This window comes from Symphalangus syndactylus, chromosome 10 (assembly GCF_028878055.3).
Source record: "Symphalangus syndactylus isolate Jambi chromosome 10, NHGRI_mSymSyn1-v2.1_pri, whole genome shotgun sequence".
Lineage (NCBI taxonomy): Eukaryota > Metazoa > Chordata > Mammalia > Primates > Hylobatidae > Symphalangus > Symphalangus syndactylus.
The window spans coordinates 115415856-115438934 of NC_072432.2; the positions used below are offsets into that span (position 1 = coordinate 115415856).

General features: G+C 48.0%; 1 protein-coding gene across 4 annotated transcripts in view; it reads left to right on the plus strand.

The window, feature by feature from the left end:
• Positions 1 to 22315, plus strand: part of SLC39A14 (solute carrier family 39 member 14) — a 56194-nt gene extending 33879 nt beyond the window's left edge. For 3 of the 4 annotated variants that reach the window (XM_063611444.1, XM_055295645.2, XM_055295644.2), the window contains exons 2-9: positions 4225 to 4503; positions 7832 to 8018; positions 11550 to 11719; positions 14300 to 14422; positions 15399 to 15587; positions 15706 to 15913; positions 17307 to 17491; positions 19203 to 22315. In XM_063611444.1, coding sequence (XP_063467514.1) covers positions 4240 to 4503; positions 7832 to 8018; positions 11550 to 11719; positions 14300 to 14422; positions 15399 to 15587; positions 15706 to 15913; positions 17307 to 17491; positions 19203 to 19349 — 1473 coding nt within the window. In that variant the 5' untranslated portion in view covers positions 4225 to 4239 and the 3' untranslated portion in view covers positions 19350 to 22315. Of the gene's footprint in view, positions 1 to 4224; positions 4504 to 7831; positions 8019 to 9458; positions 9629 to 11549; positions 11720 to 14299; positions 14423 to 15398; positions 15588 to 15705; positions 15914 to 17306; positions 17492 to 19202 lie in introns of all 4 variants that reach the window. The other variant, XM_055295647.2, reaches the window with a different exon arrangement.
• Positions 22316 to 23079: the final 764 nt, after the last annotated feature.

The following is a 23079-nucleotide window of genomic DNA, read 5'->3' on the forward strand; positions in this document are numbered from 1 at the left end:
CTGCTCCGATGGATAACCGCTTTCTTTGTACAACAGGTTTTTAGTCATTTTTGCCTAAGATCCACCCTGCTCGCCAAAATTTAACATTTGTCTCTTGGAGATTTGAGAGTTGTGAATCTCAAAGTAGCACTTTTACAAACCGTCATTGTGGCTGATGCTGAATCCATCCATGTGGACTCAAAGTATATATTCCACTGAAGAGTGATATTTTATGTCCCCAGATTCTGTGCGTGCCCCATACTTGGATCCTAAAGCATGTAATGTCTCTGGGTATATCACAGTAGGGGACTTAAGTGATGTGTGTGCCCCAGGGCCTGGAGTTAAGATACTTTAGTTGGCCACAGGATATTCCTGACAGTTTCATTAGCAGCCTGATGTTTGGGCTGAGAGAGTCAGAGTTGGGAACCCTGCTGATTTTAAGTCTTATAATTATTATAGCTAAATTTTATTGAGTGCTTTCTATATGGTTCAGGTACTTGGCAAGGGCCTTGCCATAGCTTATGCTGTTAGATCCTCAAAGTAATCTAATGAGGTGGATACCAATTTTATAGATGAGAAAACTGAGGGTAGAGGGAGACCGGGTTGCTTGTCTGTAGTTACTTATAAGCAGCTGTGCAGAAATTCAAGGTAGGTTTGTCTGACACTGAAGGCCATGATAAGCTGCGTCGCTGCTTTGAATGATTCTAGAATGTTGACTCGAGTTAAATAATTTATCCAAGATCACACTGCTGGTAAGTGGCAGAGCCAGGATTCAGGCAAGCCTGCTCTCAGCCACTCTGCCGCTGTTCCTCTGTCATAAGCAAAGCCCCAGGGCATGTGATGTACTGAGATTAGTGCCCGAGCCCTGGGTGCCTGGGTAAGAAATGGCTGCAGTGATTGGCTGCTTCTTGGTCTGGAGCAAGGAGACTCATTTTCCCCTCTTGATAATTTGTTTAGATCACTAATTAAATTATAACCATACTCAGGGAGATGGTTAACAAAAGAAAAATCGTCATTAATCTTACTTTAAGCTTTCATTTATCTGTGTTCTTTCTTTCTGTCTTTCTCTTTCTCTTCTTTCTTTTCTTTTTTTTTTTTTTTTTTGAGATGGAATCTTGCTGTGTGACCCAGGCTGGAGTGCAGTGGCACTGTCTCGGCTCACCGCAAGCTCTGCCTCCTGGGTTCAAGCGACTCTCCTGCCTCACCCTCCCAAGTAGCTGGGATTGTGTGTGCCTGGCTAATTTTTGTATTTTTACTACAGACGGGGTTTCACCATGTTGGCCAGGCTGGTCTCGAACTCCTGAGCTCAAGTGATCTGCTGGCCTCGGTCTCCCGAAGTGCTGGGATTACAGGCGTGAGCCACTGTGCCCGGCCTCATTTGTCTGTGTTCTTTCTCAGTTCTAAACTCTGCCACATAATTGCCCTGCTTTTTAACTTGCCATTATGCCATGACTCATTTATAGCTGCATAATATTCCATGAAACTGATATGATTTACTTGACCCATAACACATCTTTCTGCATATAGCCTTTTTACTTTTGGATTACTTCTATTAAAGCAAATTAATTATTTAATTATTAATTGTTAATTGAGGGATTTATATATTTTCCTTATCACATAACTTTTCAAAAGTCCCATTATAGGCTGGGCGCGGTGGCTCACGCCTGTAATCCCAGCACTTTGGGAGGCAGAGGCGCGTGGGTCATGAGGTCAGGAGATCGAGACCATCCTGGCTAACACAGTGAAACCCTGTCTCTACTAAAAATACGAAAACAAAATTAGCCAGGCATGGTGGTGGCTGCCTGTAGTCCCAGCTGCTAGGGAAGCTGAGGCAGGAAAATGGTGCAAACCCAGGAGGTGGAGCTTGCAGTGAGCCGAGATCGTGCCACTGCACTCCAGCCTGGGCAACAGAGCGAGACTCCGTCTCTAAAAAAAAAAAAAAAGTCCCATTATTTATGCAGTCAGTGGTATCTTATTCTATTGCTTAGCCTCACTAACATGAAATGTTTTATCTTAAAAAAAATCTGGCCGGGTGCCCATTACACCCATAATCCCAGCACTTTGGGAGCCCGAGGCAGGCGGATCATCTGAGGTCAGCAGTTCGAGACCAGCCTGACCAACATGGTAAAACCCTGTCTCTACTAAAAATACAAAATTAGCCGGGTATGGTGGCCAGCACCTATAATCCCAGCTACTTGGGAGGCTGAGGCAGGAGAATTGCTTGAACCCGGGAGGTGGAGGTTGCAGTGAGCCGAGATGGCGCCACTGCACTCCAGCCTGGGCAACAGAGTGAGACTCCATCTCAAAAAAAAAAAAAAAAAAAAAACTATGTTGCTATTTTAATAAGTAGCAAAATGGAACCAGCCAAGTTTTAAATTTATATTCTCAATACTATAGAGAGGCTAAGTGTTTTTTATGTTTGTTTACTAATTTGTACAGTATAGAAATAAACCTATGTCATGTCAAATGGTATATATTTTTGCCAGTCTGTAATTTTTCTCTTTTAATTATGGTGTTTGTTTATTTATTTATTTATTTATTTATTTATTTATTTATTGAGACAGAGTCTTGCTCTGTCGCCCAGGCTGGAGGGCAGTGGCATGATCTCGGCTCACTGCAGGCTCCGCCTACAGGGTTCACGCCATTCTCCTGCCTCAGCCTCCCGAATAGCTGGGACTACAGGCACCCGCCACCACACCCGGCTAATTTTTTGTATTTTTAGTAGAGACGGGGTTTCACTCTGTTAGCCAGGATGGTCTCGATCTCCTGACCTCGTGACCCGCCTGCCTCGGCCTCCCAAAGTGCTGGGATTACAGGCGTGAGCCACTGCGCCCGGCCTATTTATTTATTTATTTTGAGACGGAGTCTTGCTGTGTTGCCCAGGTTGGAGTGCAATAGTGCGATCTTGGCTCACTGCAACCTCCGCCTCCCAGGTTCAAGCGATTCTCCTGCCTCAGCCTCCTGAGTAGCTGGGATTACAGATGTGCACCACCATGCCTGGCTAATTTTTTGTATTTTTAGTAGAGATGGGATTTCACCATGTTGGCTAAACTGGTCTCGAACTCCTGACCTTGTGATCCACCCACCTCAGCCTCCCAAAGTGCTGGGATTACAGGTATGAGCCACAGTGCCCAGCCGATGTTTATTTTTTAATAGCTTTATTTCAGAGCATTTCAAACATATATAAAAGTAGACAGGGCCAGGCACAGTGGCTGACACCTATAATCCCAGCAGTTTGGGAGGCCGAGGTGGGTGGATCACTTGAGCCCAGGAGTTTGAGACGAGCGGGCCAACATGGTGAAACCCCATCTCTACTAAAAATACAAAAATTAGCCAGGCGTGATGGCACATTCCTGTAATCCCAGCTCCTCAGGAGGCTGAGGCAGGAGAATTGCTTGAACCCGGGAGGTGGAGGTTGCAGTGAGCCGAGATCACGCCACTGCACTTCAGCCTGGGAGACAAAAAGACTGCCTCAAAAAAAAAAAAAAAACTAGACAGAAAGTCTGATGAATTCCTATCTACCTGTCACTTAGTTCCAATGAATATCAGCTCATGCCTGATCATGTCTCATCCGCACCCCTGTGCTCATACCGCCTTCTTTATTATTTTGAAGCAGACCCCAGATATAAGATGTCAAATCCATGGTTATTTCAGTACCTCTAAAAGGACTTCTAAAAAATCATAACTGGCCAGGTGCAGTGGCTCACGCCTGTAATTCCAGCACTTTGGGGGGCTGAGGTGGGTGGATCACCTGAGGTCACGAGTTCGAGACCAGCCTGGCCAACATGATGAAACCCTATCTCTACTAAATATAGAAAAAAATTAGTTGGGTGTGGTGGCGGGCACCTGTAATCCCAGCTACTCGGGAGGCCTGAGGCAGGAGAATCACTTGAACCCAGGAGGCAGAGGTTGCAGTGAGCTGAGATTGCGCCACTGCACTCCAGCCTGGGCAACAAGTGAACCTCCGTCTCAAAAAAAAAAAAAAAAAATCATAACCGCATTGCTGTTTTTTTTTTTTTTTTTTAATTTTTCAATCTAATCAAAACTGTTGAATTTGTCCTTTTTATTTGTTTTTATTCTGTCCTTTCAAAAGAAGAGTTTTTCTCAAAGCCTAATTCAAGAAGGAGCAGAGAGGCAGAGACTGAGGGATAGTCTCACCGTGTTTAGTGTGTGGCGGACGGGCCTGGTACAGTTGCCGGCACACAGGGAGAGGCCTCAGCTTCATCTGCCCTTTTTCTCTCACAGGCTTATTCAGTCACCATGAAGCTGCTGCACCCGGCCTTCCAGAGCTGCCTCCTGCTGACCCTGCTTGGCTTATGGAGAACCACCCCTGAGGCTCACGCTTCATCCCCCGGCGCACCGGCTATCAGCGCTGCCTCCTTCCTGCAGGATCTAATACATCGCTATGGCGAGGGTGACAGCCTTACTCTGCAGCAGCTGAAGGCCCTGCTCAACCACCTGGATGTGGGAGTGGGCCGGGGTAATGTCACCCAGCACGTGCAGGGACACAGGAACCTCTCCACGGTAAGGCTCCCCTGCGAGCCAGCAGCTCTGCTCAGTCCCGTCTCTGGCCTCTCAGGGTTCCCTGTCTAGTTGGGCCCACGACAGCCTAGCAGCTTGGCAGAGGTAGGATGAGGCAGACAAGTCTCAATGATAGAGTGGACAGGCTGATTCTTTCTCCCTCCTTGTCTGAATCAGCAAATTCTGAGTCTTCTGCAGCACCTTCTGACCCCCTGCATAGGTGTTCTGAAGCCCTTAACAAAAGGCAGGCTGGGGCCGGGCACAGTGGCTCACGCCTGTAATCCCAGCACTTTGGGAGGCCAAGGCAGGTGGATTATCTGAGGTCAGGGGTTCGAGACCAGCCTGGCCAACATAGTGAAACCCCGTCTCTACTAGAAATACAAGAATTAGCCAGGCATGGTGGCGGGTGCCTGTGATCCCAGCCACTTGGGAGGCTGAGGCAGGAGAATCGCTTGAACCCAGGAGGTGGAGGTTGCAGTGAGCCGAGATCGAGCCATCACACTCCAGCCTGGGCGACAGAGCGAGACTCTGTCTCAAAACAAAACAAAAGGTAGCCTGGAAGTGGGGTTCTCAGCCCCCAGAGTCTTCCTCAGGGCCGCACTTGAGTGACTCAGAAATGCTGAGAAAACACAGCTCCCAGGACAGTATTTCTCATAGAGTTTACCATTGACAGAGCCCATTACACACCATCCCGGGTGAGCCCGCAGTCCCTCCAGGTGCAGGTGAGATTCTCTGCATTTTACAGGAGAGGACACTGAGGGTCCCGCAGTGAGTCCCTGCAGAGACCAGGGCTGGAACGCCAGGTCTTTGGATTCTGTGTTCTTTCTTCCATATCATCTCTGCTAATCAGACTCTGGGGCTGTTTGTGGCAGCCAAATATAAGTCAGCCAGCAAAATCTTTATATATCGACTTTGTTCCCTGTGCTGGTGTTGTGAGAAATAGAGAAAAATGAGTCATATTTAGGGAGTTGACTGTCACGATGGGAGTTCAACCAACAGAGGACAAAGTCAGCAGGCACTGAAATGAAGCATTGCATTTTGTGGGTTGGACAGTAATTGTGGGATGCAGAAATGAGAGGGGGAGATGAGTGTGCTGCAGTCATCAGGGAAGGCTCGAGCATGGGGTGTCCTCCAGCTGCCCGTTGAAAGATGAGTGCAGCATGGAGATAAAATGGACGGGGGTGCTGGGCACGGTGGCTCATGCCTGTAATCCCAGCACTTTGGGAGGCCTAGGCAGGCAGATCACTTGAGATCAGGAGTTTGAGACTAGCCTGGCCAACAGAGTGAAACCCCATCTCTACTAAAAATACAAAAATTAGCCCGGTGTGGTAGTAGGTGCCTCTAATCCCAGCTAATCCGGAGGCTGAGGTGAGAGAATCACTTGAACCCCGGAGGTGAAGGCCTCAAAAGTTGGGGGGTGGGCGGGGCTGGGCATGGTGGCTGACGCCTGTAACCCCAGCACTTTGGGAGACCGAGGCAGGTGGATCACGAGATCAGGAGATCGAGACCATCCTGGCTAACACGGTGAAACTCCGTCTCTGCTAAAAATACAAAAATTATCTGGGTATGGCGGTAGATACCTGTAGTCCCAGCTACTCGAGAGGCTGAGGCAGGAGAATTGCTTGAACCCAGGAGGCAGAGGTCGCAGTGAGCGGAGATTATGCCACTGCACTCCAGCCTGGAGACAGAGCGAGACTCCATCTCAAAAAATAAAAATTTAAAAAAGGGATGGGGGAACCACGTGGCGTGGATGCAGAACACCTGAGCACATCAGACGCTGAGCCAGAGAGGAGCACGCCCCCGTGCCCCTGCGGAGTGATGCAGCTGCATGAGCCTCAGGACCCGCCAGGATAGCAGCAGCATCTCGGGGTGGCGGGAGTCCAGCCTTCAGCCTTAGAAGCCCAGGCACTTATTTTGGCAGCACACCGAGAGGGCTGACTCTCAGAGATAAGCCCATGTGAGACCGAACTCAGAAAAGGCCTGGCATGTAGGTGTAGACAGTATAATTAGAAGTGGAGCTGCAGATTTCACAGGAACGGTTCATGAGAAGCGCTTACCTGCCACCTCCCAAGGTGACTGTGCGGCGGCTGCTGGCCGGCCACGGCCCACTTTCCTGAATCTTCAGGTTTTCCTCCCCTAACCTCTGTGAACACATAAGTCTTTCAGGCTGAGGGCAGTCCTATGGTTGAGGATGTGTGGGGCTGATCAGGCAGCACCACAGTTTTGGCAGAGCCCCAGCCTTAGACATTTCAGCTTCAGAGAAGTAGCTGGAACCCACATTTTAACATAATAGCTCCCTGGGCTATTGTGATGTGCAGCCAGATTTGGTACGAAGCTTGTATCTTCAGGCACACACACAGAATGGTGTTTTCTTTCTCTTTTGTTTTGTGGAGGATGGAGTCTCGTTCTGCTGCCCAGGCTGGAGTGCAGTGGCGTGATCTCGGCTCACTGCAACCTCCGCCTCCTGGGTTCAAGTGATTCTCCTGCCTCAGCCTCCCGAGTAGCTGGGATTACGGGCGTGAGCTACCACGCCCGGCTAATTTTTGTATTTTTAGTAGAGATGGGGCTTCACCATGTTGGCCAGGCTGGTTTTGAACTCCTGACCTCAAGTGATCTGCCCATCTGAGTCTCCCAAAGTGCTGGGATTACAGGCGAGAGCCACCGCACCTGGCCCCAGAATGGTGTTTTCTAGAAACTATACCCTAGTGACAATATTTTGCTTTTTTTTTTTTTTTTTTTTTTTAAGAGACAGGGCATTGCTCTGTCACCCAGGCTGGAGTGCAGTGGTGTGATCATAGCTCATTCACTGTAGCCTCCAACTCCTGGGCTCTAGCAGTCCCCCTGCCTCAGCCTCCTCAGTAGTTGAGAATACAGGTATGTGCCGCCACACCTCACTAATTTTTCAACTTTTTGTAAAGAAGGGGTCTCATGTTGCCCAGGCTGGTCTCCAATTTCTGTCCTCAAGTTATCCTCCAGCCTTGGCCTTCCAAAGTGCTGGGATTACAGTGTTAGCCACCATGCCCGGCCACTTTGGTGACAATGATTGGAATCTTGTCATTCCGAAAGTTTCTCAGGCACTCATTTACCGACGGTTGTGCTTATGATGTGTAACTTTCCTGGCTGGCTGAGCCATAAGGATTAGTTACTAGTTTTTTAAGTTTAGGGAACACCTTGCCCTCAACCCTAGACTAGATGAATCTACAAATTCCCTGAAATTTGGACATTTCTGTCTTCTTTTTTTCCTCTGGGAAGGCTGAGTAGGTTGCTGTTTTAGCAGGGCAAGGCCTGACCTTTGGGGTCTGAGCAGCTTCCTGCCCTTCCTGTGTTTCAGTGCTTTAGTTCTGGAGACCTCTTCGCTGCCCACAATTTCAGCGAACAGTCGCGGATTGGGAGCAGCGAGCTCCAGGAGTTCTGCCCCACCATCCTCCAGCAGCTGGATTCCCGGGCCTGCACCTCGGAGAACCAGGAAAACGAGGAGAATGAGCAGACGGAGGAGGGGCGGCCGAGCGCTGTTGAAGGTGAGCCAGGCCAGGAAGGCAGGAGCCCGTCTCCCATCTCGCCTTCGTCTCACAAGGACCCCTGGGCTGAGCTGCTGCTGCTCCTCACTGAATGCCTTACCCTTGATGACCAGGATGAGGTTGTCAGTGTCAGGAGCGGGAGCGATGATTGGATGGATAATTTTTGTATTTCGCAAGGATGGCCTAGCATATTGTCAGACTCCTGGGCTGTAGCTCGCGAATGTTCAGAGCGTTGGACTTTTTGAGCAGCCTATGGATCCTTTTTGGTCCGCTTTTTGTTTTATGTTGAACCACGGGGGCCCAACCCTTTGGTTTTTTTAATCTTTTTTTTTTTTTGAGATAGGATGTCGCTCTGTCTCCGGGGCTGGAGTCTAGTGGTGCAATCATAGCTCACTGCAGCCTTGACCTTTTGGCCTGAAGTGACCCTCCTGCCTCAGCCTCCTGAGTAGCTGGGACTACAGGTGTGCACTGCCATGCCCAGCTAATTTTTAAATTTTTTTGTAGAGACATGGTCTCACTATGTTACCCAGGCTGGTCTCAAACTTCTGGGCTCGAGTGATCCTCCTGCCTCGGCCTCCCAAAATGCTGGGATCACAGGCATGAGCCACCATACTTGGCCTACTTTGGTTTTATAGTTTTTCCTTTAAGACCTCCCAGAGGCTGCACTTGGCCCCTGAATCCTTCTTCCCCTCCCTATCCTGGTATCCCTGCTACAGCCACAGTGGACTTGCCACGAGCTGTGAGTGTACACCCTGATAGCCCTAAGCCCCATAGGGCCGGCGTGTGCTGCCTGAGTGTCGGCACCCGGAATATACTGTCTGTGTTATTACAAGTCCCTGTTTTCAATGCTGTCATTATTTACTTGTATGGCTTTTTTTGTTGTTTTTTGTTTGTTTTGAGACAGACTTTCGCTCTTGTTGCCCAGGCTGGAGTACGGTGGTGCAATCTCAGCTCACTGCAACTACCGCCTCCTGGGTTCAAGCGATTCTCCTGCCTCAACCTCCTGAGTAGCTGGGATTTCAGGCATGCGCCACCACGCCCAGCTAATTTTTTGTATTTAGTAGAGATGGGGTTTCACCATGTTAGGCTGGTCTCAAACTCCTGACCTCAGGTGATTCACCTACCTCAGCCTCCCAAGGTGCTGGGATTACAGGCGTGCGCCACCGCACCTGGCCTACTTGTATGGTTTTTAGGCTTCCATGCTGTTTGCATCCGTCTCTCCATGGAAAAGGTGTTTCTTTTGGATAGCAATTTTGATAGAGTTTCCCTAGGCTTCTCTGCAGCATCTGGCGAGAGATGGACTCAGTGAATGTTTACTAATGGGTTGGTGGATCTCGGTCTGCCCCATCACACCTGAATTCAGAACGGGCCCGCCCCGGGCAGCAGGAGTGTCCCCACCCTCAGTAATAGAGGCCCTCGTCTGTTCTTGTTCCTCCACAGTATGGGGCTTTGGTTTTCTCAGTGTGTCACTGATTAACCTGGCCTCTCTCCTGGGAGTCCTCGTCCTGCCCTGCACGGAGAAAGCGTTTTTCAGCCGTGTGCTCACTTACTTCATCGCCCTGTCCATTGGAACGCTGCTGTCTAACGCGTTATTCCAGCTCATCCCAGAGGTGCAGTAGAACAGAAACGTGCGCGTCCTGTTTCCCTGGGGCGGCGCAGCTGAGCCAATCCCCTCCTCCCCTACCCTGGGCTCCAAGGCACCCAATGACTGCCACCTGAGAAATGAACCTGTCGCTCGTATCAAAGCCACAAACGACTTCTAACTCTGGATCTCAGGGCCCACCTCTCCCTCCTCTGGCCTCTGCAGATGCTGTCAGATGCAAGGTTCTTCCAATTTCCCTCCTCCTGGGGACCTGACAGTGTCCCCTCCCTTCTTAAGCCCGATACATAGGGCATCAAAGGAAAGCTGCAGCTACCGACTGCCATCCATGCCTTTGGTGCTAAGTACTCGCTGTATTCTAAGGAGAAATGCTGGCAGTACTCAGGTCTGGGCACCAAGAGCTTATCCATCTGGAATGAGATGGAAGGAAAAGAGGTTACCAAGTGATATGCAGAATTGGCCTAAAAAGCGAGTGTTCTTTAATTTTGAGCAGGCCATCATTTCTAGCATAGAGAGCCAAACATAGAACAAATACTAAGACCAAACAAAATTAAAATGACAAGAGAAATGGAAGGGGCACTCAGCCCTTTGTACCTTGCATCTTGACTTTTTCCTGATGGGACTGACTTCCTGGTACCTTGACTTGACTGTTTTGAAATGTTAATTTTGTTGTTTAATTGTTATCACAGAGGAGCTATAAAAATAAGACCCAAGTTGACAGTCTGCCCACTTTTTTAGCTCAGGCAGGGATGCTGCTGTGGGGGGTGAGGATACACAGACGTGTGGTTGACCCCATTAGGGAGTCGTGGATGCTGCCCTTCACAAAGATCCCATGTCAGCTGCTTCTCAGGCTTTACCAGTCAAAAGACTCACCCAGAAAAGACAGCAGATGGGATGCCATGCCTTGCCTGTTCTTCCTGGTTGAATGTGAACCATCTTGGTGCCATCTCAAAATTCTGCATGGATCTGACAAACACTTTGCAGGGGAGGCCTCAACTTGGGCTATTTTTTCAGCTCCAGCAATGGAATATATTAATTTTTTAAAGATTTGAAATGAAATGCCTTGTGACCTGCTGGAATGGAAATACTGTATTTGTGTGTGCTCCGCCCCTGTGGCCTGCCAGGGAGTGTCTCATCCTGGTCTGGTTCTGTCTTGCCCTCTTTTGGGCCTGGACGGAGTGTCACAACTGGGAAATGTTCAAGGAAATATTTTTGTGACAGGGTGTTCCTGGAACTCTGTTCTCTATGCTTGAGCCCCTCTCAGAGCACATGGAAATGAGCAAAGAAGTTGAGAGGTTAAGACACTGAATTTTATGGGCATTGGGTATTAATTAATCGTTCTTCATCCCTTCTGCCCTGCACATCTGGCTTGGTTGTATCTTGCAAAAGCAAACCAAGTGGTCATGGTGTCACCCGAGCCTGTGCTGTATAAATTGGACATGCAGAATCAAACACAGCCCCAGAGTGATCAGCCTCTTTCCACATGCTTGCATGTCCTATAAAGAGAGCCCTCGAGTCCAAAGTGTGTCCTGGACAGCATCTGTGATAGGTCTGGGCAGACCGAAAGGTGTGTGACGAGGCAGCACCCTGCCCTGCCAGTCACACCACTGGCAGGAATGATTTGGGGCCACCAGTGGCCACAGGGGCAGAAGTCACAGGGTTCCAAGGCCACCTTGAATTCCTCTTTCTTCTGAACTGATTGAAGGAAATTTCATCAGATGTGAATCACTAACAAATTTTCTATTTCTCTCTCCCTCCCTACTTGTCTCTCTCTGATTTTTCTTTTTTGTTCCGTTAATATCCACCAAACTTTTCCTTGCGACCTCCCTATCTGCTCCACCTTCTTCCCCCTAAATGGTGGTTGCTGTGCAATGGGGCGTGTGCCTTCTCTCCCTGTCCTGGGTGGGGCTGGCCCTCCCTCCGCATGGCAGTGTGGGGATACGGTCTCCTCTGTGTGACCGTCATCTCCCTCTGCTCCCTCCTGGGGGCCAGCGTGGTGCCCTTCATGAAGAAGACCTTTTACAAGAGGCTGCTGCTCTACTTCATAGCTCTGGCGATTGGAACCCTCTACTCCAACGCCCTCTTCCAGCTCATCCCGGAGGTATGGCAAGCCAGGGCCTTCACCCCGGAGCACGCCGGCGGGCACAGTGGGAGGACCTCCGTTTGGATAGAAGGCATAGAGAGGGCACCTGGAGGCCCTTTCCTTTTGGAAAGTGAAGCTAGAACTTAGGCGTGAACTAGGAGAGGCAGCCTAGCATAGGCTGAAGAGCTGGGTTCAAATCTCAGCTCTGCTATCAGTAGGCTCTGTAACCCTAGGCACACCACTGACCTCGCACTGCCTCTGTTTCTTCAGATGTGAAATGGGGAAAGCAATAGACCGGCCTCAGGACAATGTTGTGAGGGTGGAATGAGCGAGTCTTCGGCAGCACTGAGTGCCTGGTGCAGAAAGTCTGTCTGACGTGGGGTGAAAAGATGCAGTGTAGCGAGCTCACTCTGGCTCAGTTGTGGTGCTCAGATTGAGGCTTTAGGTGCAGAGAAGTTTAAAACACATCATCAGCCAGGTGAAGTGGCTCACGCCTGTATTCCCAGCACTTTGGGAGGCTGAGGCAGGTGGATCGTTTGAGGTCAGGAGTTCAAGACCAGCCTGGCCAACATGGTGAAACCCTGTCTGTACTAAAAATACAAAAATTAGCCAGACGTGGTAGCACATGCCTGTAATCTCAGCTATTGGGGAGGCACAAGAATCACCTGAACCCAGGAGATGGAGGTTGCAGTGAGCCGAGATTGCACCACTGCACTCCAGCCTGGGTGACGGAGTGAGACTCCGTCTCAAAACAAACAGACAAACAAACAAACCCCCACATCATCAGAACCCATAGGTCTCAGTAAAAAGATTGTCCATAGGGAGTTTTGGGGCAAAGGCAATGCAAGTCAAACACTGTCTGGTTTTATATACCTTGACGGTACCTTTGCCTAATAAGTTCATGAGAAAACTTGCCACAAAAGAAGGAACTGATGGTTCATCTAATTTGGTGTAATCCCCTCAGCAGACCCATTAATTACAATAAGCACAGGACGTCTCCCTGTGGGTGGTCTCGCAGGCCTGGACAGAGCCGCAGTTGAAGCAGAGATGACTGCATGTGCCTCTTACAACACTTGGTGTTTTCTGAAATGTCAGTTGGCTCCCTCCTAGTGGATCCTTAGGTTAACTCCAATGCATCGATAGAACAAGTAACGTTTTACCACATCGGAATCTGACCTGCACAAAAGCGCATATCCCTGAGCCGAGAACCCAGCTTTTGGGATTTCTGAAGCTCAACCCGTGATTTTGTATTCACCATCCTTTGTGGCTTTTTGCAGAGAAGTGTTAGTTGCCTATTTTCACTTCACTTTTCCCCCAAGATGATTTGACTCCCCTGGAAAGTCAACATGAAAGTGTTATTTCCCTGGAAGGTGGTGATTCAACTTGGCCCCTTTAAAACAGAAAGGCAACAAACAGCCCAGAGTTGCTTGAAATTGGGATCAACTTTGATTTTGGACTAATTCATGAGAGGGCTGAAGTTTATTCAAGGCCCATTTCCCATCAGAAAATGGAGGAACAACCCCGTAAATATATATACCTCCTATGTACCCACAAAAAATTTTAAAAATAAAATAGGAGCAAGTCTTTAGATACTTTTTTTTTGTTTTTGAGACAGTCTCACTGTCACCCAGACTGGAGTGCAGTGGTGTGATCTCGGCTCACTGCAATCTCTGCCTCCTGGGTTCAAGCCATTCTCCTGGCTCATACTCCCGAGTAGCTGGGATTACAGGTGTGCCACCAGGCCCAGATAATTTTTGTATTTTTTTTTTTTTTTTTTAGTAGAGTTGGGGTTTCGCCATGTTGGCCAGGCTGGTCTCAAAACTCCTGGCCTCAAGTGATCCACCCACCTCGGTCCTCTAAAGTGCATGAGCCACCATGCCCGGCCAGGTCATTAGACGCGTTCACAAGAACCCACCATAAATCAGGAGCTTAACCTAGGACAGAATTCTCTTGATTTCTACTCCTGTCCTCTTCCCAGTGGGTTCTCCCCTCCCTCTTTGGTAAGTGACAATTTCAGAAAGCACTCAAAACAAAACCCAAAAATTGATGCTCGCAATAACACAGTCCACTTTCTTGGTTCTGTGGTCACTGGGAGGTCTGCGGTCAGGAAGATGCTGCAATTCTTATTATTTAACTAGGAAATGGATTTCCCGTTTTAGAAAGTATAATTACGCCATCTCCCTTTGTGTTTACAGGCAGGTCAGCCAGGAACACTAGATAAGATGAAAATAAATACAAGTGTCTACTCCTTCAATATGAAATCTGCTGGCAGAGAATGCGTTCATAGCAAAGCACCAAGAGAAATCAAAAGTGGAAAACCATATCGGAGGTTTTTCTTTCTGGGATTAAAACTCTACAGATGATCAGTCTTTTGCAACAGCAAATAAGCTTGAGAAGAACCTGGCAGGTTTAGTGATGTCACATCAGGGAAACACCAAGCACTAGATTTTTGCTGGAAAGAGGATGGGTGGACGGCAGAGTTACTCCAGTATGCCTCTCTCTTTTCCTAGAGTCAAGGAACTAGTTAAGAGATAAGAGGGGGACCAGTAAAGATGCTTTATTTTCTTTAAAACTCATTTTCTTTTCCTGGGTCCACAGGCTTTTGGTTTCAACCCTCTGGAAGATTATTATGTCTCCAAGTCTGCAGTGGTGTTTGGGGGCTTTTATCTTTTCTTTTTCACAGAGAAGATCTTGAAGATTCTTCTTAAGCAGAAAAATGAGGTGAGGCCCATTTGTTGCTGAAGAAAGCTCTTCTAGGGAAAGCACCCATCTAAAAAAATGTCAATGTATTATGGTGGTGGTGGTGGTGGTGGTGATGGTGGTGGTGGTGGTGGTGGTGGTGGTGGTGGTGGTGGTGGTGGTGATGGTGGTGGTGGTGGTGATGGTGGTGGTGGTGATGGTGGTGGTGGTGGTGGTGGTGGTCTTAGCCCAATATCACAATTTCCATGAAACTCTAATTTCTTGAGGAGACAATCCCATTTCACCTCCTGAGGATATTTGGCCAGAAGTGAGGCCAGACCAGAAACTAGATCTGGCCAGAGTGCCTTCTACTAAGCAGTAGTTTATCCCCTTTGTTTTGTTCTGGATTATTTCCTTAATATATTTGTATCTTTACAGGATGGGGAGAAGAGCATGACAACATGCATTCATTCTGTATGAAGTATGAGGCTGCAGAGAAACAGGCCTATTATAGTACAGTTTCAAAAAGATATCTTTAGTGGCTGGCACGCAGTTATTCCCTAAATAGCTGCTGAATTGAGTGAGATTAGCCATTGCAAAAGAGGAGCTCTAAATATTTGAGCAGTGGCTGCCTTGCTGGAATAAGCATGTACCCCGAGGAGACAGCTTTGATATCTGTCTGACACCAGGTCCTTCACACTTGGTGCAGATTTATATATATAGATATTAGAAACAGGGTCTCGCTTCGTTGCCCAGGCTGCTCTCAAACTCCTCAGCTCAAGCAGTCCTCCCACCTCGGCCTCCCACAGTGCTGGGATTACAGGTGTGAGCCACCGTGCCCGACCATGGCTTTATATAATAGCTTTTGCTACGTTTCTTGGCACGTGACCTGCTTGTGTCATCTTCGATGGTAAGGCTGAGGTCTTCCAGTGTGTGAAGCGCTTCCTCGGAGCAGGTGCTCAATCAGGTTTGTGGTTTTGGTGAATGTCATGCTGATCCCTCCCTGTCACCCCTCCAGCATCATCATGGACACAGCCATTATGCCTCTGAGACGCTTCCCTCCAAGAAAGACCAGGAGGAGGGGGTGATGGAGAAGCTGCAGAATGGGGACCTGGACCACATGATTCCTCAGCACTGCAACAGCGAGCTGGACGGCAAGGCGCCCATGGTGGACGAGAAGGTCATTGTGGGCTCGCTCTCTGTTCAGGTCAGTGGGCCACCAGCTGCTTGCTGGTGGAGCCTCTGAGAGGTTGACTCAGGCTTACCTTGAGGGCACATGGTCCAGCCTTTGACTCTGCGGGCCCCGGGGGTGTGCTTTCTCCTAGGACCTGCAGGCTTCCCAGAGTGCTTGCTACTGGCTGAAGGGTGTCCGCTACTCTGACATCGGCACTCTGGCCTGGATGATCACTCTGAGCGATGGCCTCCACAATTTCATCGACGGCCTGGCCATCGGTGCTTCCTTCACTGTGTCGGTTTTCCAAGGCATCAGCACCTCGGTGGCCATCCTCTGTGAGGAGTTCCCACATGAGCTGGGTGAGCGTGCGTCCCCCGTTCCACTGGTGCTCCCTTGGGTGGTGGTGCAGGCCCCCTTCCCGTGGCTAGTTCCTTGCTCCCGTCTCCCTGTCTTCACAGTGCTTGTTGTAAGTGATTTAACACACTCCTAAAGCTCCATGGACCCTAATCACTTTTTTTTTTTTTTTTTTTTTTTTGGAGACGGAGTCTCGCACTGTTGCCCAGGCCGGAGTACAGTGGTGTGATCTTGGCTCACTGCAACCTCCACCTCCTGGGTTCAAGCGATTCTCCTGCCTCAGTCTCCCAAGTAGCTGGGATTACAGGCGCCTGCCACCACACCCGGCTAAATTTTTTTTTTTTTTTTTTGTATTTTTAGTAGAGACAGGGTTTCACTACATTGGCCAGGCTGGTCTTGAACTCCTGACCTCGTGATCCGCCCGCCTCAGCCTCCCAAAGTGCTGGGATTACAGGCATGAGCCACTGAACCCGGCCTAATCACCATTTCTTAACGATTAAATAGATAATTCAAAATGATGGGGTTTTTACAGGGGTGTTTGTTTCCTTTTAGCCCCATATGCACTGGCTCAGTTCTCACCTATACAGTGGGGTTAATAAGAGCACCTCCTTTTAGAATTATAGTGAGGATTAAAGGAAAACAAAGGGTGAGAGGGACTTCCCATGTGCCAGGTGCTATTCTGAGCACTCAGTAAAGGCTCTCTCTTCTAACCTGTTAATCTTCCAAAGGCTCAGGTGCCTGGCAGGTGCATGGCAGGTGGATGAACCAGGGGGTAGGAGGGACTTAGTTTGACCAGAGGGAGAGTGTAAAAAGCCAGTAATTACTCCAGAGGCTTTAGGGAAGACTTAGGGTCAAGTTCGGGCTTTGCCATATATTGACTTGTGACTTTGGGCAAATCACTTAACTTCTCACGGTCTCGACACTTAACTTCTTGCAGTCTTGATTTTGTTTCCATGGTAGTTGTGAGGAAGGGGGTTCCTTCTGTTTCACTATGAATCCAGAGAGAAATGAGGAGGCCAGTGCCAGCTGGTCATCTATTTTTAAAATCCTGAGAAAGATTTTCAGCCTCTAGGCTGGGTATACGGCCAGTTTGGCAAATGGAGACGGGTCCTGAACAGGAAGTTCAAGGGCCTGTCTTGTCACTTCTGTCTTGAGTCTAGGGCTGTCTTGATTTTTTTTCACCCACACTTTTAGCAGTCTGATGTCATCAGTGCTCTCTGTCTCCCACGACCTTGTATGACTGGCTCTTACTTTGTCGCCAGGTTGGATTCAAACTCCTGAGCTCAAACAGTCCTCCCAGCTGAGCCTCCCGAGTAGCTGGGATGACAGGTGTGCGTTCACCATGCCCATCTTACTCTTCCTTCCTTGTCCCTCCCCTTTTCATTCTCCCTGCTGTAGGAGACTTTGTCATCCTGCTCAACGCTGGGATGAGCATCCAGCAGGCTCTCTTCTTCAACTTCCTTTCTGCCTGCTGCTGCTACCTGGGTCTGGCCTTTGGCATCCTGGCCGGCAGCCACTTCTCTGCCAACTGGATTTTTGCGCTGGCTGGAGGAATGTTCTTGTATATTTCTCTGGCTGATATGGTAAGTGTTCCACAGTTCACTGGATGGGAGGGTGGCTAAGGGGATGTTAGGTAGATAGTTTTTCTTATTTTTATTTTTTTGAGATGGAGTCTCACTCTGTCTCCCAGGCTGGAGTGCAGTGGCATGATCTCAGCTCACTGCAACCTCCGCCTCCCAGGTTCAAGTGATTTGCCTGCCTCAGCCTCCTGAGTAGCTGGGATTACAGACGTGCGCCACCACGCCTGGCTAATTTTTGTATTTTTAGTAGAGGTGGGATTTCCCCATATTGGCCAGGCTAGTCTCGAACTCCCGGCCTCAGGTGATCCACCCGCCTTGGCATCCCAAAGTGCTGGGATTACAGGCATGAACTACCGCACATGGCCGGTAGTTTGTTTTTAATAACAGCTTTCTTAGCTTTCTTTCACATACCACAGAGTTCATCTGTTTAAGGTGTACCTACCATTCAGCAGTTTTTAAGGGGACATTAGATTTTAAAGGAGGAAAAGTTTATGTTTTTGTTAGCATATGTCATTAAAGAAAATGATTATAATTGATCTATGGTCTTTATTAATTATTATGGAATGGCTGTATATAGATAAGAGACAGAAGGAAGGAAAGAAAATTACGCATAATCATATTACCCCGAAAACAATAATAGCAATACTTTGGTTTGTTTCTTTTTTTATCTCAATGCATTGGATGTGTCTTTTTCTTTAATTTTTTTTTTAGACAGAGCCTCACTCACCTAGCCTGGAGTGCAGTGTATGATCATAGGTCACTGCAACCTTGAACTCCAGAGCTTAAGTGATCTTCCTCCCTCAGTCTCCCAAGCAGCTAGGACTACAAGCTCCAGCCACCATGCCCAGCTAATTTTTTGAATTTTTATAGAATGGGGTCTCTATGTTGCCTAGGCTGGTCTTGAACTTGTGGTCTCAAGGGATCCTCCCATCTCAACCTCTCAAAGTGCTGGGATTATAGGTGTGAGCCACTGCATCTAGCTTGTTAATAACATCTTGGTAACAAAAAGACCGCTTCAAGTGTTTAAAGTCCACAATAAGGCCAGGCATGGTGGCAGGCACCTGTGGAGCTACTCAGGAGGCTGAAGTGGGACAATTGCTCGAGCCCAGGAGTTTGAGGCTGCAGTGAGCTATGTTCGCACCACTGCACTCGAGCCTGGGCAAGAGCGAGACCCTGTCTCAGAAAAGGGGGAAAAACCAGTCTATAATATAAAGTTTATTTTTTATCAGAGTACGTGTATTTTTAGCCAGCCTCTAAACTCATCCAGAGCCACATACATGTTGAGTACTTTGTTTTACCTAGACAGTTGTAAAGACATGCTACCTGCTGTTGTTAATTTTCTTTTTTTGTTTTGTTTTGTTTTGGAGATGGAGACTCGCTCTGTTGCCCAGGCAGGAGTGCAGTGACGTAATCTTCATTCACTGCAGCCTTGCCTTCCAGGTTCAAGCAATTCTCCTGCCTCAGCCTCCCAAGTAGCTGGGACTACAGGCCTGCACCACCACGCCCAGCTAATTTTTATATTTTTAGTAGAGACAGGGTTTCACCATGTTGGTCAGGCTGGTCTCGAACTCCTGACCGCTAGTGAGCCGCTGCACCTGGCCCTGTTAATTTTCTTTGTCAACCAACCTGATCTTTATCTCCATCACTGAATTGCCCTGGGCTTACAAGATTAAGCAAGGAATTGCAGCTGTGTTGTTTCTTGCTTCTTTCCCAGTTCCCTGAGATGAATGAGGTCTGTCAAGAGGATGAAAGGAAGGGCAGCATCTTGATTCCGTTTGTCATCCAGAACCTGGGCCTCCTGACTGGATTCACCATCATGGTGGTCCTCACCATGTATTCAGGACAGATCCAGATTGGGTAGGGCCCTGCCAAGAGCCTGTGGGACTGGAAGTCGGGCCCTGGGCTGCCCGATCGCCAGCCCGAGGACTCACCATCCACAATGCACCACGGAAGAGGCCGTTCTATGAAAAACTGACACAGACTGTATTCCTGCATTCAAATGTCAGCCATTTGTAAAATGCTCTATCCTAGGAATAAGCTGCCCTGGTAACCAGTCACTAGCTAGTGCCTCTTGCCCTCTCCTCACCTCCTTTTCTCTCAGTGACTCTGGAATCTGAATGCAGCTTACAAGACAAGCCTGACTTTTTTCTCTGATTACCTTGGCCTCCTCTTGGAACCAGTGCTGAAAGGTTTTGAATCCTTTACCCAACGATGCAAAAATAGAGCCAGTGGTTATAACTTGGCTAGAAATATCAAGAGTTGAATCCATAGTGTGGGGCCCATGACTCTAGCTGGGCACCTTGGACCTCCAGCTGGCCAGTAGAAGAGACAGGAGACAGGAAGCCTTCCCATTTTTTCAAAGTCTGTTTAATTGCCTATTACTTCTCTCAAAGAGAACCTGAAGTCAGAACACATGAGCAGGGTGAGAGGCGAGGCAAGGTTCATCCTGAATAGGAGAGGAGGTAGAACCACTGCTGTGTGTCTCGTCAGGATGCTCACTTGTTCCTACTGAGATGCTGGGTATTGATTTTGTAACAGCACCTGGTGTTTCGTGGCTGTCCAAGTGAGCTAACGTGGCGGTGTGGCTGCCTGGACCTCCTCTTTCAGGTTAACACTGACAGAATGGAGGCTCAGGCTGTCTGCAAGAAAACAGTTGGTTTGGCTGTGATTTTGACCTCCTCTTCCCCACTGCCATCTTCTAAGAGACTTTGTAGCTGCCTCCTAGAAGCACATTCTGAGCACATCTGAGACCTCTGTGTTAGAGGGGAGACTGCACAAACTATCCTCCCCCGGGTTGAGACATCTGCAGAGTGGCAAGCTGACTTGTAGAAATGGGGTGCCATTTATGCTGTACTTAGACAAGGGTAATCAGAAATGGAATCAGTGCAGGCAAAATTTAGGATTTGCCGCTTCCATAAATCAAAGCATGACTAATAGGGGGTCTCTGAAATGTAAGGGCACAAACTTCACTTAGGGCATCGCAGATGTTTGCAGAATGGCGGGCCTAATGATTACGCTACAGATGGGTTTTAAATGACCCGTCTAGGTTACTGCTTCCTTGCAAAAAAGTTGAATCCTGCATTGAACTGAATATGAATTGCTCTAACTCTCTCCAGAAAATGGATGGAGATAACTTGTCTGCAAAACCGTAGGCCAGCCTCAGGCACTGTGGAGCCCTTGCCTCCGAGCTCTAGCTTCAAGGGGAGCTCTTCTCCAGGTTCACTAGGTGAATTGATTTATTATTATCATATTGATAATGTGAGATTCTTTAGCCACTTTGGGGAGCCTGTCTCTCCAGAAGCCTTTCTTAGTGGTGCCCACAGCTGGAGCCCAGGGGCCATGTTTGCAAACCGATTCATGTGCATGGCTGACAGGAGTACTGGTTCACTACCAATGCCTGAGCTTTTCTCTTAACATAGAAAAACTGTCCACTCTCAGTAATCACAAGCAGCATCCATTTTGTTTTCTCTTCTTGGGAGACATCTGTCAAACCAGGAATATTCTTGAAAAGAACATGAGCAGGAAAACTGCTGGTGATACTTTAAGTTTTGTTTTTATCTTGCCTGTTGGCCTCAATACATTTGAGAATACGCTGAAGAGGGAAAATTTCAGTGATGGAGATTCTAGATTAAATATCGGGATGGATTTCCTGGTAGGATTATGGTCCAGTTTTACCAAAGAACCAATTCCTTGAATGTTGGAATCTAACTTTTTATATTGTCATTATTATTGCTGTTTTTAAACGGTTCTTTGTCTTTTCTGTTTTATTTTTCTCAAGCTGCTTTCAGGAGCTAGCAGAAAATAACTCAAAGTTGAAGACTCTGGAAGATTTTGCTTTAACCTAACTCGCATTGATGTATTAAATTTATAATTTTAGCATTCCCAATAGATCCTATCTTTCCTTAAACATAATACCCTTTGTCTTGGAGTAGAATACTAAGTTAGAGTTAGTGGATTTCTAGTTTAGGAGAGGAGCTCAAAACTATAATCTTTAACAAATTGAAAAATGAAATAGGGTGTTTTCCCTTTTTGTGCACACCTATATTACCTTAAGTAATTTCCTTCCATAGACAGCTGCCACAAAGGGAAATCCTCTTTAAACTGTAATTGGAGGTCAGTCCTAGTCGGAGCTTAGGAGGGGTGGAGACGCTCACGTCGTCTGACTTGAGTCGCCACTGATTGTGGCAACAGCTTTGCCTCATGAGTCGAAAATTGGCAATGTCTTTTGATTTTTAGGTGTTGAATTTGCTGTTTCAAGCATTTGTACATATTAGAAGTCTAAGGAGTAGCGAGTCAGTGGGAGGACTTTTTCACCCCTGGCATTAGCAGCTTCAACCTCGTTTTCCAGATGCACCAGCTCCTATTAATAAGTTAGCAAGGAAAGTGTATGTCACGTGCAGGAACAGTGAGACAGAGACAGGGGTTCCGCTCCTTCTCACCTCACCACCGGCACGCAGCTTGCCCCGTCTTTGCCCCCAAAGGTATTTTGTGTCTAGTGTCAAACTGGAGCTATTCTTCACTGGTCCTTAACCTTGGGTTTTAAAAAGAAGGCTTCTCTGTTTGGGTAGCGTAAGAGCTGAGTATAGTAAGTCCTCTTCCAAAGAGATGACAATATGCTGGGCATCTGCTTTAAAACAAAGTTGTCTGATTTTTGCAAGAGAGGTTAGGATTTTACTGTTCATATTTCCCTTTACAGTTCTGCAGTTCCATCACAGTGTTTTTTTAAATAACTCAGGTGTATGAGAAGAAATTAGAAAAGAAAATTAACTTATGTGGACTGTAAATGTTTTATTTGTAAGATTCTATAAATAAAGCTATATTCTGTAATTGTTGAGAATTCCACATGTGATCATTTGCAATAAATGTGGATGTAATGAAGGCTATTGAACACAAGGTGGCGATGGTGTCTCACTGACGTACAAAGTTTTGTTTTACCAGGTCTGGTTTAACATTTGACTGGGATTTTAGAAGGAGGTGTTGTTGTTGTTGTTGTTGTTGTTGTTGTTGTTGTTTGAGACAGAGTCTCGCTCTGTCACCCAGGCTGGAGTGCAGTGGCGCGATCTCGGCTCACTGCAAGCTCCACCTCCCCGGTTCATGCCATTCTCCTGCCTCAGCCTCTCCGAGTAGCTGGGACTACAGGCGCCCGCCACCATGCCCGGCTAATTTTTTTTTTTTTATATTTTTAGCAGAGACGGGGTTTCACCGTGTTAGCCAGGATGGTCTCGATCTCCTGACCTCGTGATCCGCCTGCCTCGGCCTCCCAAAGTGCTGGGATTACAAGCGTGAGCCACCCTGCCCAGCCGGTTGTTGTTGTTATTGAGACAGAGTTTTGCTCTTGTTGCCCAGGCTAGAGTGCAGTGGTGCCATCTCAGCTCAGTGCAACCTCCGCCTCCCAGGTTCAAGAGATTCTCCTGCCTCAGCCTCCCGAGTAGCTGGGATTACAGGTGCCCACCACCACGCCCGGCTAAATTTTGTATTTTTAGTAGAGATGGGGTTTCCCCATGTTGTCCAGGCTGGTCTCGAACTCCTGACCTCAGGTGATCTGCCCACCTTGGTCTCCCAAAGTCTTGGGATTACAGGCTTGAGTCATT